The following is a 16,307-nucleotide window of genomic DNA, read 5'->3' as shown; positions in this document are numbered from 1 at the left end:
CTTTCGGCGCCGACCAAGCCAGTCCCAGTCTCTACAGTCTGAGGTTTCCGCCACCCTCCAGCATCCGACTACCTTGCAATACCCGCCATCAGACCCCCATCATCTCCTCTGCACGTCTTTCCACGTATCTGTACCGGCTTGTCCCTCAGTCTTTCCCGCCATGCCTGGCTTTCTGTGCTGTTTCATCCACCCTATCTCCCATCGGTCTGCGGGTCCTCTGGCCCTGGTCCTGCGGTTTTTACGTTCTCATGACAGAACCTCTATCCTCGTCAGGTACCCCCTCAATGCCCCTCCCTATGTTTGTCCCTCGGCGCCCCCGCCCACGTCTACACTTCAGTACGCCCCCGATTGTGCTCCTCCGTTCCCGGAATCTGGCCCTCCGTCCAGCCAGGCCCCTGCTCACTATCCCTCCCCGAGCCTGAAGAGTCTGCGGCCCGGTTCCCCTCCCGCACCCGGGTAACTCTTCCCTCTTCCACTTTCTCTACTTTGAACCCATCCCAGCAGAGTCCAGGAAGTAGCCAGGCGCCGGGGACTGGCGGCGGAGGCGCCCAATGGGGTGCGCCAGCGGTGGAAGGGGCCCCGCCCACAGAGCGAACGAGGCCAATGGCCGCGCGGAGGCGGGACTTCCGCTGTCCCGCGGAGGGCGGGGGAGCGAACTGTTGTGGTGCGGTGTGTTGGGCGGGCGGCGGCCGGGTGGCCCAGGGGCTGCCGCGGGACTCGGGGCGCAGCCGAGCGGCTGCAGGGGTGGAGCGAGCCGGACGCGCCCCGGGGCCCGGGCGCCGCGGGTTCGAGGCCGGGTCCCGCGCGGGGAGGCCGTGCCACCCCGGCGGAGCTGCCCGGCGGCGAGTTTGCCCCGCAGCCGAAAGAAGGCGGGAGCCGGCGGGGGCCCTCGAAACCCCCTGGCAAGCCGGGCCCGGAGTCCCCAGGGAGCGGCTGCTTCCTGGGACGCCCTCCCGGACGCCCCCGCCGAAGGGTAACGGTTCTGGGCCCCCGGCAGAAGGCGCCTCCGGGTGACCCCCGGCGGGGCCCTGCGAGGCGCGGGAGCCGACCCCGGGGCCTCGAGCGGGGAGGAAGGGGCTTTCCGGAGGCGCGGGGCCAGGGACCGAAGAAGCCGGAGCGCAGCGGAGCAGAGCCGGGCCTCCTGGGCGCGGGGCAGGGCAGCGCCTGGTCTGGAGACGGACTCCGGGACCCTCGGGTGCGGGGGCCTCGGCGACCTGCCCCGCGGGGCGCGCGGCCGCGGAGTGGCCTACTGGGGATCCTCCCGCAGAGGGGCCGGCCCGGGGCGGGGAGATGAACGGCTTTAGCACGGAGGAGGACAGCCGCGAAGGGCCCCCCGCCGCCCCCGCCGCCGCCCCGGGCTACGGCCAGAGCTGCTGCCTCATCGAGGACGGCGAGCGCTGCGTCCGGCCCGCGGGCAACGCCTCCTTCAGCAAGAGGGTCCAGAAGAGCATCTCGCAGAAGAAACTCAAGCTGGACATCGACAAGAGCGTGAGTCCGCCCCTGCCCCTGCCCCTGTCCCCGGCTGGGTCCCCGCGCGCCGCCGTCCTCCGGCCGCTGTCCCCGGCTGAGGGCCGGACCCCGGGGCCCTCCCCGCCCTGGGCCTCGCCGCCCTTTATCTGCAAACTGGGTGGGGAGTTGCACTCGGGATTTCAAAGGCCGCTTCAGCGCAGATAGTCTCCGACTGGGATTCTGCCCAAATCCGGGAGATTGGGGGCGGCGGGGGGCGGGGGGAAGGGGGCTCCGAGGACCTCTCCTTCCTGGGGAGATTTGACAACAGTTTAGGGCTTGTTGTGTTGATTTAGAGCAGGGAGACATGGGTTAATATTGTTGGCCCACGAAAGAGCAAGTGTTGGGGAGGGGGCGATGAAGGGGCCCAGCTCTTCTTTAACTTCTCCTCTTCTCGGAACCATGTTATTCCTTCAGAGATGGAAAGGTGGCAGTTACTTCCCCCCTGCCGCGGCCTCGGCTTCTGCAGAGGGTCATCGAGCTCGCTGCTTTGCATGCAGCTGTGGGGAAATGGGATTTTTCAAGGATGTGGCAGAAATAAGGCCAAGACCAGGTCTTGGGAGGCGGTTCCTGCAGTCCAAGTGACCAGGAGGAAGAAAATCAGTTTTCTTAGGGTAACTTCTTAGGGAGGGGGGCTTTAAATTTGATTAGAATCACCCTGTGTTTTGTGCCTAATTATAGGGAAACTTTTCCTGTGTGATTTCACCACTTCTAGTTAACAATTCTAAAGATGTGCCTATTGTCAACCAATTAAGAACTTTTTAGTTTGACATCTGTTGCTGCAAGCCTTAAGTGGCTGCCTTGTGATTAGGAATTGGAAATGAGTTGAGGGGGGTTTTAATATTCTGGTAGACAAGCTAAGTTCAGGTGGTTAACATCCGTTCTTTTTTAGGACCAAAATTCCACTGTTGGGGAAAATCATAGATTGCTTGTTAAACTGAAAGGGCAACCACTTTTTTACTTTGGGTTTTGCAGCTGAAACTGAGGCCCAGAGATAGGAAAGGACAGTGCCAAAGTGTCACAGTGACTGAGAGGCTGGTTAATTTAAAAACCATTATCTGATTTACTTCCAAGCACCATGCATAAGCCTTGATTAAGTCTTAATAAATAAAATATCTTCCCTGCCCTTTTCTCCAGGCTCTTCCCTCCCACCCCCAAGTTTTTTTTAAGTTAACAATTACAATACATATTTGCAACTCTTGAATGTAAAGATGCTATTTTAAAAAATGGCTGGGAGTGAGTTAATGGCTTTTCTTATTACAAATCTCTATGGATGGATGGATGGATGGATGGATGAAAGAAATTCATCTGAGGGCAAACAATTGGCTAGAGATCCAGATTAGGACACACGCTGAAGTGAAATGCCTAATCCTAAGACAGCAGTGAATTCATCCTCTTGGAAACACTGCCTACCTTTTGTGTAGGTGGTTGGGCAACTTTACTTGAGCAGCTTATAATAATAATATTTTCCAGTCCTTAAAAAAAAGAAATTTCCTGTTCTTTTAAACCCTTGGATGCCATGACATCTGAACAATTGTGATGCTGCCACCGGGGGGCTCCATTTACCCAGTGACCCCACTGGAAAACCTGTGTTGAGCTACGTTGGTGTTTTCACACACACTGTCTACAAAAGAGGCATCCTGAGCCTGGCACCAGAGTTCCCCCAAAGTAATGCTTCTGGAGGAGTCGTGTTTCAAGATGGAATCACTCACAACTTGTTTCAAGGTGGTGGTGTACAATCATTATTTCTGAAGGGGATTCTATTTCATTCTCACAGGCTTGGGCAGGAATTCAATTCTAAGTAACTGCTGTGTTACAAGAAATTTTAGCTGTTGCAGAAAGGGAAACGGAAAAGAAAAACACTAGAGCCTTTGCTAGCACCCTCCTTCCTCAACCCGTAGCCCCCAAAGGTCACTGAGCTCTGAAATTTTTGAAAACCAGTATGTACTTCAAAATGGTTAAGGAGAAATAATGACTATTTATCTTGTAAAAGGGTCTAGCAGAGAACCTTTTAAAATAATAGCACCAAAAGTCCAACTCAGGCAGTTTAAATTCATTTGATGTAGACATTGGCAGTGTTCTATGAGTTATTAACATATAATGTGTTTTCAAACATTCCTCCAATTGACATATTTCTGCTTTATTCTGGAGAAAAGTGAAGTTGAGAACAGTATAAAGAAAATGTTGGGGTAGGAAAGGACCTGTGTGAGGGATCAGAAGGTCTGAGTGACCTTGGCCAGATCATAACTCCATCTGTGTGGCTTCTGTTTCTCTCTGTAGAAAATGAGATCAGGGCCAGCGGGGTTACACGGGTGATTGCTAAGTTCTCTTCCATCCAGGATTCCATTATTCTAGTGTCCTGACCTGAAATCTCCCAGCCACAGCTCGGGAAATCACCTCTGCGGCCTGTTCTACCAAGTGTGGCACTCTGTGAATTTGAGAAGCTGCTTAATCTCAGAGTTTACACATGGAACTAGCTAACATGAGGGCCAGCTTCCTATCAGGGATGGACAGTAGGGTGTGAGTGTGCTTTCTTCCCTGATAAAACCTTGTCCCGTGGTCCATACATCAACCGGGAGGGATTCTTTGGGACAGCGACATGCTGTAACTGAAAGTCCTTTGACAGAGTTGACTCTGGCAAAGCTACTCCAATTTGTAACCATTTGTAACTGGTGGCTTTTGCTGGCCTAAGCTGTTTTTAGATGCGAGGGACGCCTCTGTTGGTGCGACTGCACTTACTGAACACCTGCTGTCTGCAAGATATGGTCACAATCTAAACTGAAAAGTACTCATGACTCCCCAACCCAACCACATGAAAGTGATCGTTCATCTGACTGCAAAGCGATTTTCATTATTTTCTCCGTGAAAAGACCTGAATTAATTGATGTTGGTTTCCTGTCAGCTTACTTTTATCTTTAAGAATTTAAGGAATAGGGCGACTGGGTGGCTCAGTCTGTTGAGCGTCCAACTTTTGATTTCGGCTCAGGTCATGATCTCATGGTTCATGAGTTCCAGCCCTGCGTCGGGCCTGCTGGGGATTTTCTCTCTCCCTCTCTTCTCTGCCCCTCCCCTGCTCATGCTCACTCTCGCTCTCTCAAAATAAGTAAGTAAGCTTAAAAATTAAAAAAAAAAGAAACGAAAGAAAGAATTAGGAGTGCCTGGGTTGCTCAGTCAGTTAAGCATCTGACTTTTGATTTTGGCTCAGGTCATGATCTCACAGTTCGTGAGTTCGAGCCCCAAATCGGGTTCTGTGCTGACAGTGCAGAGCCTGCTTAGGATTCTCTCTCTGTGTCCCTCCGCCCCTCCCTCAAAAATAAAATAAGAACAAATAAATTTTAAAAAATAATAAAATAAAGTAAACATTTGAAAAAATAAAAAATTTAAAAAATTTAAAAAAAAGAATTTAAGGAACAGAGGTTCCTGGCTGGCTCATTTGGTAGAACATGCAACTCTCAATCTCAGGGTTGTGAGTTCAAGCCCTATGCTGGCACCGAGCCTACTTAAAAGAAAGAAAAAAAAAAAGAAGGAATAAACTCAAATTCAGAAGTCCCTCAAGAACATTTGTGTGACATCTGCCTCAGTGTCAATAACCCCAAGTCATTTACATAGGCATTTAGTTTGTTAGGTTTTTGAGTGTCTCCTCCAGCCAACCCTGGCACTTACATTCTTCAGTAAAAACACGTTACTACTTAGCTGCTGTTGCTGCCTTCACTTACTATTATGCCTCCAGCCTGCATTCAAAAATCAGCGGTAGCATCCACCTTCTTCCATGTGGCTTCTGGGAGAATGAGAATCTCTGCACCTTTCCACTTCTCTTTGTGGACCAGAGGTGTGCTGATGCAAGAAGTATAATTCTGATACACAGAAATCAAGTTTTTCAGAGAGACGTCATCCTACAGTAGTAGCTGTTGTCCGTGTGAAAATAGGAAGTCCTGTCTGCCGTCGCCACAGCCCCATCCTTCCTCCTCTCCTCCTTCCTGAGACAGTGCCTTCCAGCCCATTGTAAATTCATAACTCCTACAGGTCTGAAAATGTCACATCACTCCCTGCTTCCAAAACCTTGGGGGACTCTGTCTTAAGGAAAGTCTAAGCTGTTCTCGTAGCCCCCACCCCCGAACTCTCATTGTGCTCCCGTGTGGGCCGTTATCTCCACCTCACTGACACTGTCTACCCTGGGCTGCCTCCCTCACGCCTTCTTGTCAGCCGTGTTTGAGACTCTAAGTCTTGGCTCTTCTTCCCATCTGGAATGCTTCCTATCTACCTCTAAATCCTCCCTTGTAGTCAGGGACCTCTGCACTGACTGTCCCAGCCACAGGCATGTCTTCCGTGGCTGAATCCGTACCATTTATCGTCTCTAGCCTTCAGTGAGGACTTAGTTTATGATCTGCCGCCCAGTGTGATAGTAATGTTTGTGTCTCTTTGTGGGTTTTTTCTTCTGCAACCCAACATAAAACCTCTAGAAATTAGGGTCTACGTCTCCTTCTTCCTTCTGTCTCTTCAGTGCCTTGCAGTGGCGAGAACCCCATAATTTGGTAGATACCTGTTGCTGTTTCCATGGAATCGGCAACTCTCACTTTAATTTGCTTCCCATCAGGTAAGGCACCTGTATATCTGCGACTTCCACAAAAATTTCATCCAGAGTGTACGAAATAAAAGGAAGAGGAAGACAAGTGACGATGGCGGAGATTCTCCTGAGCACGACACTGACATTCCTGAGGTAAAGGTCAAAAGGATCAGCTTGAGAAAGCTGGGAGAATGGATTCTAATGTGATCGTTATCTCTGGCCTGGTCTACTGGTTGTATTCAGAAATAATTTTAGTCCCCTTTGTTTTGCTGTGGTTTGTTTGAAAAGTGAATCAGAGAGAGAGTCATGGTAATATCAAATCTGAGGGCAGAAAACTTAGAAATCAACTAGTCTCACTGCCCCATCATTTCACAGACAGGCACAGAGACCCGAGGTCACACACAGAGTTAGGGGGCTCTGGTCCAGTGTCCTTTCCTGTAGGCCATACTGCCTTTCTTCAAGAACCCCCTGATAAATTCTTAACTACAACCACAATGGCAAGTTTTTTTAAACTTTTTTTTGCCTTCAGAGGTGGAGACTGAGCCTATATGGATTGAGGGAAGTCACTTGCCCTCTGTTTTCTCGTCTGCAAAATGAAGGTGGACATTGTCAATGCATACCAGCTCTGATTTCCGTCGCTCTGATCCCTGGTCCAGGCTTGTTCCCAAGGAGCCATTCCAAAGTCAGCTATAAGGTTTCTCACCCCTGGCACTGCTGACATTGGGGGCCAGATAAGCCTTTGCTGTCAGGGCTGTCCCTGACATCATTGGATGTTTAGCCGCATCCCCAGATTCTACCCATTAGATGCCAGTCGCCACAGTAGTGACAATCAAAAAATGTCTTCAGACATTAGCAGGTGTCCTCTGGTGGGGAGGGGGTCGAGCTGGGGGTGGGCAAAAGCATCCCTTGTAGAGAACCATTGCACTAGACGATGAGACTGAGACTTCTCAAACCTTCAAGGTGCCAGTGCCTCCTGCGCAAGCCTGCAGGAAGCAGTATTGGCTTTTCTTTCTATCTAAGTTGTTTTCACTTAAGACTCAGCAGAAGAAGAACCGTTGGTAATGTACGTTGAATATTTGACACATGAATATTTCATAAGGCAACTGCCTGTTAGCACTCAGAGTGGAAATGACTGCGTAGGAATAGAAAGAGTAGGCGGGCCTTTGTCTGCAGATGTGGAGAAACCCTTTGGAAATATGGTCCTTTCCCCTGCCCCTCTCGGTGTCCCTTTTTCTAGCATTGGTTTATAGTATTTTTCTGTCGCCTTTAGCGTTAGTATTATTATTTTATAAAGAAATGGATGTATTCAATTTCAATGCTTTTTACAAAAAAAAAAAAAAAGGTTTGAGGAATGTTTTGAAAAGAATGAAGGACTTTGGTCCCTCATATTGATCATTCATTTTGTTTTTAAGTGCTCTCCACCTGCCCGAAGCAAGAACATCTCTTTTAGAGGCAGGTAAAAGCAGCCCAGCTTTCTGGGCCTTCAATATCTCATGACTGTGAAGCTTTCCTCTCTTCCTGTGTTAGAAAAAAAAGGGGGGGTCCTTTCCCTCTGTCATCCAGCCGCCTACAGAGACCCCAACCTAACCTGCTGATTTGTACATTAGCTACAGTAGCTTTTCAGTTTTCCCTGAAGAGTTGTTGGGGGTTCTGATACCTGAAGGCTCAGCCTAGGGAAGAACTCTTTGAGAACAGCAGTATTTCCCACTGTCCTTCTTCATGCCCCCCATCCAGTCTGCTGCCAAGCTGTGGCCTGTCGTCCTCCAGGATGCCTGTCTGGGTTTACCTTTGCTGTCCATGCTTAGTGTCCCCTTCTAGTATCACCAGCCTCCAAAGCTCAATTCGAGTATCTCATTTCTGATCCCTGCTACAGCATCACCCCCCGCACCCCCCCACCAGTCTTCCCTACAAGCCCCCACTAGACACATCTTTCTGGAACATCACCCTCTACTACCTATGGTAGCTCCTGCTTTTCGAGACCTGCTGCCCTCCAGTCCCACCTTTTAAACCTGTCACTAATGCCTATGACCCCTCTTCCTCTCATGACTTCCTCTCATGACTCTCTGTACTCGTGGTATTCTCTCTCATTCCCTACACTAGCCCCATCCTTACCATCTTTCTAAACCCTGCTCTCCTTTGCTTCAGTTTCACTGCCTCCGTGAGCCCCCTGAGACCACCCCTTCCCAGCCAGAACTGTGTTTCCACTGTTTTTTGGTTTTGTTTTGTTTTGTTTTGTTTTGTTTTTTGTCCTCCCAGCAAGTTATTAGTCCTCAGTGGATCATTTCTAAGATGTTTCTGTAGTTCTCTTCACCCCTGCCCCTCCTAGAGTAGTGCTGGGCACATAGTGCACTCCTGGTGAGTCATGCCTAATCAGGTGATGGATAATGTGTTTCTCCTCTTCTCTCCAGGTTGACCTGTTCCAGCTGCAGGTGAACACTCTACGGCGTTATAAACGACACTACAAATTGCAGACCAGACCAGGCTTCAATAAGGCCCAGTTAGCAGAAGTAAGTGGACAAATTGCACTGTGAAAAGAAAGCCAGAAGTGTGCTTCTGTCGGTGACCTTGGTTCCCCCTACCGCTATGTGTGTCTGTTGATCATAATGCCCTCCACAGCTCTGGAAACAACTTCCTAGTCCCTCTTTTGTACAATCCAGAATCCCACAGCTTTACCTGGAAAGGCCCAGTTTCTATCACAGAAACCATGGCACAGAGAGAGGAAATGACTTATTTAAAATCACACAGCAAGTTCATGGCAGAATTGAGCCTGGAATCTCAAGACTCCTGATCCTAAGTCCTGAGTGTGCTTTTGTTTGTTCATTTGTTTGAATCTTGTTTTGTAAGATTCTTTATAGATATGGTCCTTTCTGCACATCAGGTGTGTCAGATTAATCACCCCAAAACTTTTGCTCATGTTCTTTAGGAGCTATTTTTTTTCTTTAGTTTTTTTTTTTTTTCCCTTGATTTCTTCTACTCTGATGTTGGTAATGGAAGCATTTATTCTAATGAATGGAACCCAAGAAATTTTTCTCCTATCCTGAGCTCTGAATACAATTTGGAGGAGGGGGCAGAGAATGGTCTGTTGGCCATTGTTTTAAAATATTGACAGCCTGGCTTGATACTTCTGTCCGATTGGCATTTGTGTGAGGACCTCTCATCACGCTTTTCGTAATGTGCTTTTCTGCCCATTGTAGAAAATTGGGAAAATGGAAAAAAGAAAAATATAATCCTACCATCCATAGATGACCACTCTTTAGTGCTAGTTCTCTGACTTTTTTTTTTTCATCAGTCCTAGCCCCCTCAATCCAATCAGAAATTTCCTTAAAAGTTCACAGCCCCATAGGTTTTTGATCTTTTCTTTAGGGGTTTCTTGCTGATCTATCATTTTTACTTTAAACTTCTTCAGTATGTAGATAAAACATAGTGCACAAGACTTACCCCTTTAAGGTAATGTTACCCATTTCCAGCATTCACCCTGGTGAAAGGGATGGGATGAGGTGGGGCAAGAGGAGACCTGCATTCTCAGGACTTATAAAATAAAGCCAAATGTCAGGAGTACATAGTGAATGACAGATTATTCTTCAAATGTGATGTGTCTTTCAAGAGGCAGTTCTATTTAGGTGAATTCTTGGGTCAAACACTTACATCTGAACAACTGGCTATTCATTTGACACAATTTTACTTTATTCTTAATGTTTGTTTATTTCGAGAGAGAGAGAGCGAGCGTGCATTCGCATGAACAGGGGAGGAGCAAAGAGAGAGGGAGAGACAGAATCCCAAACAGGCCCCACACTGTCAGCAGGGAGCCCGATGTAGGGCTTGAACTCAAGAATCATGAGGTCACGACCTGAGCCAAGATCAACCAACCCAGCCACCCAGGCGCCCCTCATTTGACACAATTTTAAAAAGACACTTTTCTGCCCAGTCCCAGGGCCTGAGAGCTGGAGATGGTAGCAGCTGGCCAAGCAGAGCAGTCCCAACCTGTTCTTCCATGGGGATGACCTTGACTTTTTGCCATGATGGACAGTTGGCTGCCACTGAAATAGAACTGCACTTTGGGAGTGTTGTGGGGGTTAAAGGGCTGCTTTTGGAGGCCTGGAAACCAAATCCCGCAGACCCCTGGAGAAGAAGGGCATTCTGAGCTCTATAGCACTGCAGGAAGTTCTGCAGTGATCGTAATCCCCTCCCTAGCTCTGGAAGCTAAGTCCTACTCCCTCTATGGCACAGTTCAGATTTTGTGGCCCTGATTTATGCATGCTTTAATGGACTCTGGTTTTTTCCCCCATGTAGACTGTCAGCCGACACTTCAGGAACATACCTGTGAATGAAAAAGAGACCCTCGCCTACTTCATCTACATGGTGAAGAGTAACAAGAGTAGACTGGACCAGAAATCGGAGGGCGGCAAGCAGCTTGAGTGAGGAAGAAGCGCATCAAGGAACAAAGTATGATGCTTAATGCACAGGTGATATCTGCCACGTTTAGGCCCATAAAGACTGTTAAATTTTATTGTAAATAAAGAAGTTTGAATGATGAATACTGTAAATCTTTTTGGTCAGGAGAATCATATTCTCATGAGTCAGCATGTTATACAAAGACTTTCTTTTAAGGCAACTGCTGGACTGAAAAAACAAGACCATAATGAGATTGAGAGACTATGTATTGTAGCATTTAACAAAGCACTAAGCCAATTCTACTGGAAGTGTGGGATAAAAAATATTTCGGTACTCACCTTGTAATACCACTCTGCCTTGTGTGAGAGGTGGCACTGGGATAGCAGTGAGGCCCAGCCAGCTTGAGGAGCGGTAGACCCAGGAACAGACAGACATGCCCCTGCTTTGTTGCAAGCTTTGTCGTTCAGCAGCACATCAGTTTGACAGCGGTCCTCCTCACTGGCCCCATGCCTTGCCTTGCACACGGTAGGCACTCGAGCAGTATCTGTTGGCTAGTTGCACTGTCACTGACCGTGCCGGCCTCGTAACATCTGCTTCACACCTCTAGGTAATGAGACCCCTGCCATTTCTGTTGCTCACCACTTAACTTCTAGAGTACGGAGGAAGTCCTGATGCACCAGCAGGAGGTTTCTCCTCACAAGAGGATTTGAGGGCAAGCGCATGTGCCAAGCTTTGTTCATGGAGGTTCCAGAAACACTGATGCAGAGACCCTCACAGGAGACGCAGCCCTCTGCACACCATCTGTGCTTTACTTTTTGGGGTGAAGTTACGAATTATGACTTCAGTCATTCTAGGCCATAAATGCTTTGACAGATGGAGATATTTAGTGATCTGGGGCCTGTGTTTTCAGAAGTACGAATCCTTAGTTCACAACCACCAAGAAAGCTGCCAAGGATCATGTAATTCCTGCTCATAAGTCCAGTTCTGGGACAAAAAGTCTGACTGGCCTTGACTCCCTGGGCTCGGGGTCACCAGCAAATCATGAGTTTGAGCTATTCGCAAAGGTTGGTGCCATTGTTCATTTTTCTGAGCAGTTTGCCTCCCTTTTAGGGGAAAAGATTGCTAAAATGATTTTTTTTTAAAGTATGAATAATTACCTGAGTTTTTTTAATGTTCAAAACCTCAGATTCCTCTATCTTCTTATATCAGAGCCAAAGTCTCCTTTGAAAGCAAAGCTTTATACCCAAAAATATGCTTTTGAAAAAGTTTCTAATCAGTGTATTAGGGGACAAAGGATGTGAATAGGGGCTGGGAGAAAAAGAGAAGAAAAGGACTTGGATTCTAATTTCTGACCGTCTTGACATGTACTGTGGTCAAAAGTATCACTTTCTTACTCAGTTTCAATTGTGAGTTCTTTCTTAAGCCTTAAATTGTAAAAGGAGCCGTGGATGGCCTGGCCCGGCAGAAAGTTTTAATGTCCCACAGATGGCTTACTCTGGGCATCAGCACAGAGAAGTCAGAACAAAACCCCACTAAGCAGGGTGGTGCACTTTCTGAAGGTCTCCGCTCTGTGAGGCAGAGGGCCATGCTCTCTGTGGACCGGGGACAGGCCACCCTGTCACTAAAATGCAGTGTGTTCCATTGCAGCAAATTTTCACCAGTGTTCAGAATGCACGTCTAGCAGATTACAGTCTTTTTAAATATGTATAAATGAATGTACATAGAGCATACTCTAGACTATGAGGGGATCTTATTTTAATACACCCGGCTATGGATGGCACGTCAAGGTACTCTCTGAGTGTTTTTAGTCATTCAGATTCAGTATGTAGAGATTGTCGTACTGCGTGTAGCTGAAAGATGTTGGTGTGTGGACATCAGGAAGGCTCAAAGGTTATGTGGCTTATATGGGTTTTTTCCTAAGAGGCTGAGTTAGAAAGGCTTTGGAGGCATCAAACACCAAGCCCCCCCCCCCCCCCCGCCTTGTCAAGGGGAGTGTTTTCTCATCAGGCTGCAGTTTGGGGGGCCAGATAGGCCTAGAGGTTAAGGCACTGGTACCCCGCTGTCTGGAAAGGTCCATCTCTTGTCGAGAAAGTGTACCTTTCTGATGTGTAAGTGAAAATTGCAGATGTGTAGATCCTGTCACTGTTTCTTGAACAGCAGGTCCGTTTCCCAGTGGGGAGAGACAGCAGTACGTTTCTGTACAAGAAGCTGTGGTGTTAGGATCCATCTGTTCACGTGTATCGGTAAGCGCGCTCTGGTTCCAGCCAGAACCCCGGGGAGACTCGCACCTTCGGCCAGACACTGTGCCGCCTCTCCTCGGAAGAGGTGCTTTTGGAAAATGGAGGTCGTGGGTATCTTTTCACCCTTTGAAAGTGTGTCAGATGAGAGAAAAGACAAAGCTATCTGAACTGACGTTTCTCATGTGTGCAGAAATCTGTTCTTTCATCAAACCACTAAGCCGCTTGCCTTAGCCTCTTCTGCAGTTTCCCATGGCTTGATCTGTGCGCAGGAGGCTTCTGTCTATGGGAAATGGCGGGGCCCTCCGAAGGAGTGGGGTTTGGGGAAAGCAGTGTTCATCTTGGCTGCCTACATTTTTACGCACCTGCCAAGGACTCTTGCGCTTCTCTCCACCTGTAATGTTGCAACATTGCCTTCTCTCCTCTTGGTGCTCCTGGGCAAAACTGGAATGTGAAATCCAGAGCGGACGTTGTCTTCTTAAAGAGTATGGTGCCTGCCTTGGTCCAGCCTGGTGTGGTTCTTTCATATGTGCTGAAGGTTGTCACGTGGAAATGTCAGCATCCTGCCGCTCATGTCGCTCTGATTTAGGGTTTTAAAAAAACAAATGGACAAACTTCTTATTTCAGCAAACACACTCTTAGGTTGGCAACAGCATGTGAAAAAGATCGTAGCTGAATCCCATGAAAGACTGAAACCAAAGGCTTCAAGATTGGCATTGTAAAATGACAAGGAATTTCACTTATGTGTTAGAGCCGCCAAGTTGGTAGATGTTCCTGACATAGCTAAATATTCACTGCTAGCCTTCCAGGGAACAGATATTAATAATTGTTTGCAGCTGGAATGTCACATCTAACCTTGGCATTTCCGCTGCTTATTTTGTGGGAACTTCTTGGTTAATATCCTGCAGGACAACCAGCTGGTAGATGAGGGAGAAAGTAGGAGAGGGGACTTACTCGGGAGCCGTTATCTGTTGAAGTAGGCTGTCCAGACGGTGGATCCCAGCAAAGTTGCTTCATGGAAGTCCCCTAAAGGCTCTCAGTCCTTATAATGGTGAGATCCAAAAGTAGGGAAAGGGTCTTTAAGTCATCAGTCCGGTCTCCCCACAGGTGCTGACATTCTGCCTACAACTGTCCCACCAAGGATTTGAGCAGTCTGGGTTTAAACATCTCTGAGGACAGGGAACTCACTACCTCCTGGGGAAGCCTGCTCTATCTTTGTAAACCTCTGGCTTTTCTATGTTCTCTGTAATTTCCATCTTAGTCTGTCCCCAGTAGGGGCCATGTGGAACAAGTTGTTCATCTTGGCCAAGGACCCAATCGCTGGCACTGTACCATGGCCTAGCAGCCATCTTTTGGAAAGGAGCAGCTGGCAGATGGACACTTTGGTGTGCTGACTGTCCTTCCCCCTCAGCATTGGTCCATTTAGTTCCTTGTTGAAGGATGTTGCAGAAACCCCATCAGCCTGGTTATACTCGTTGCCGCTGAAGCTAACGGAGGGGTCAAGAGAGGAAGGGATGCTATCAGCCTGATAAATAACCTAAGAAGGGGTGAGACCCTGGTTCCATGCTTGCCACACAAAAACGGATGCTCACATCACTCAGGAAGAGTTTTAGCTAGAAGACTGTAAAACACTGCTCCCTGTGGAGTGTAAAGGTTCCACGGCTACTGAGGGCTTGTACCTTAAAATTTCTGCAAGTTCTTCACACGTTTTTATTGAGCAAACGAAGCTTAGGATACCTTGAGGGGAGGGGTACACCACATGTCTCTGTGTCCTAGAAGTGCCATACTTTCAAGCTGGAAAGTCCTTTAAGGTTGCTGGTGCGCCCTCATTCATTTTAAAGACAGGAGACTAAAATTCAGATCAACTTGCCCAAGTCACATGGCACTGTCTGGACGAACATATCCTCCTGACCTGTCCAGAGCTCTGCTCACTCTCTGACTTGCACAGGACTCAAATCCTGTCTAATGTAACTGCCTTCAGATTCTTGAGACCTGGCCAATGAGCAGAGAGGTTCCCAAGGCCATCTCTTCGGGGCTGTGAACCACCATGCTGAGCTGCTCAAGGTCGTGTGAAATGATTAGGAAAGCAGTCAGCTGAGTTTGCACAATGAATGTGAGGGGAGAACAGTTCTAGCTTATGACTTAAGACTGTGATTCAGAAGCCCTTGCGGGAGACATAGTGTTGCCCTAGAATCTAAGTTCTCACAAAATGGGCTTGCTCTGTGATCTGTTGGTCAGGCCTCTGCCTTTCATGTGGTCCTCTGGGGTTGTGTCACTCAGATGGCCCTGACTCAGACAGACACCGCTCTGACGCCCTGTGATTCCCAGCCTCCCGGCCCCTGTTACTGGGCTAGGCAGTTGAACTGAAGGACAAAAGTAAACTCAAGGTCATGGCCTGGAAAGCACGGTGTTTGGGGGTGCCTTTTTAGTCCCTTCATTTTATTGCAGACCGTTCCCAAGTTCAAGGTTGGGTCAAGTTGATCTGATGTTTTGAGATGGAGTCTAGTCTGGGGCAAGGTGGGACCTCTTCTTAAGGTAGAAATGTCTGCAATCAGTTATTTCACCTGGCTCGCGTCTTAAACCACAAACCCTCCGGTTGCTCTCACTCCATGAATGCATCTTCGCCAGTGGCGGAGGGTCATACAGGACCCCTGTTTTACGTGTCTCCTCTCCATTATGCCCATCAGAATGTTTTCAGGGTGTGGGTTTGTTTTCCATTTTGTAACTGCCTTATCAAAAAGCAAGTGCCCTTCCATTCCAGGCCTCCTCATACTGTACTTGTTTCCTGCCAAATTTGGGGGATCACTTGTATTTTAATTTTGTAATCTATGGCTCTGTACTGTTGAAAGGCTCTCCATTCTGTGGGGTCTCCTTAGTATGTATGTGACTTTTCATGTTGCAATATCACACGGATGGGACGGCCCGACTTTCACTCTTAATAAACGATCTGAATGAATAACGAGAGACACATTCTGTTGTTCTCCTTGACCATCCACATGGAATTCAGATGCTTTCACTTCCGTATTTGGCCCCTGGCTGTGTAGTTACAGCAATTGCTGCCAGCGGTTTTTCCTCCAGACTCTACTAGCTCCTACATTCCCCCTTCCCATCCCAGTGCACGTCGAGTAAGTTTAGGTCACAGAAGTTTATTCCTGCTCTCCCACTCATGTGGAAAGAGATTGAGGGGTCCGAAGGCCGGAGTGTGGAGCCTGAATGCTGCACAGCGAGCCCGACACGCTGAGCAAGGAGCTTCAGTCTGGGTCTGCAGTTATCCACGTATAAAGCGAAGGCCTTGAGTAGCCTGGCTGGATGGAGGGCTGCAGGTTGATGTGCCCGCAGGGGCAGCCGGGGAACTCACGTCCCTCCTGAGGGCAGCCGCCACTCCGCTCCGGCCTCTCGTTGCCATTTGGGGATGCCAGCCCTGTGGGCCCAGTTCTTGAGATTTCACAAGAGGAGCTGGTAATCTGGATCTTCATATAAAGACCTCAATGTTCAAATGTCTCAAAACTTATTTTTCACAGGATATGGACTGGCGTGTCTTTACCTACAGTAAAGGCTTGCTATTTAGAGTTCGTCCATCATCTGAATGCTTGTTAGACATGAAGAAT

At 48.3% G+C, this 16,307-nt stretch overlaps 1 protein-coding gene across 1 annotated transcript; it reads left to right on the top strand.

The window, feature by feature from the left end:
• The first annotated feature begins 1,242 nt into the window (after nucleotides 1–1,242).
• On the top strand, nucleotides 1,243–15,663 carry SAP30L (SAP30 like). Its single transcript, XM_043597679.1, has 4 exons — nucleotides 1,243–1,488; nucleotides 6,101–6,223; nucleotides 8,479–8,577; nucleotides 10,361–15,663. Exons 1-4 carry the CDS (start codon nucleotides 1,291–1,293, stop codon nucleotides 10,487–10,489), a joined length of 549 nt encoding a protein of 182 aa, XP_043453614.1. The 5' UTR covers nucleotides 1,243–1,290; the 3' UTR covers nucleotides 10,490–15,663.
• Nucleotides 15,664–16,307: the final 644 nt, after the last annotated feature.

The sequence above is a fragment of the Prionailurus bengalensis genome, chromosome A1, assembly GCF_016509475.1.
Source record: "Prionailurus bengalensis isolate Pbe53 chromosome A1, Fcat_Pben_1.1_paternal_pri, whole genome shotgun sequence".
Taxonomy (NCBI): Eukaryota; Metazoa; Chordata; class Mammalia; order Carnivora; family Felidae; genus Prionailurus; species Prionailurus bengalensis.
The sequence above is the reverse complement of the archived record's forward strand: the minus strand, read 5'-3'. Positions and strand labels throughout refer to the sequence as shown.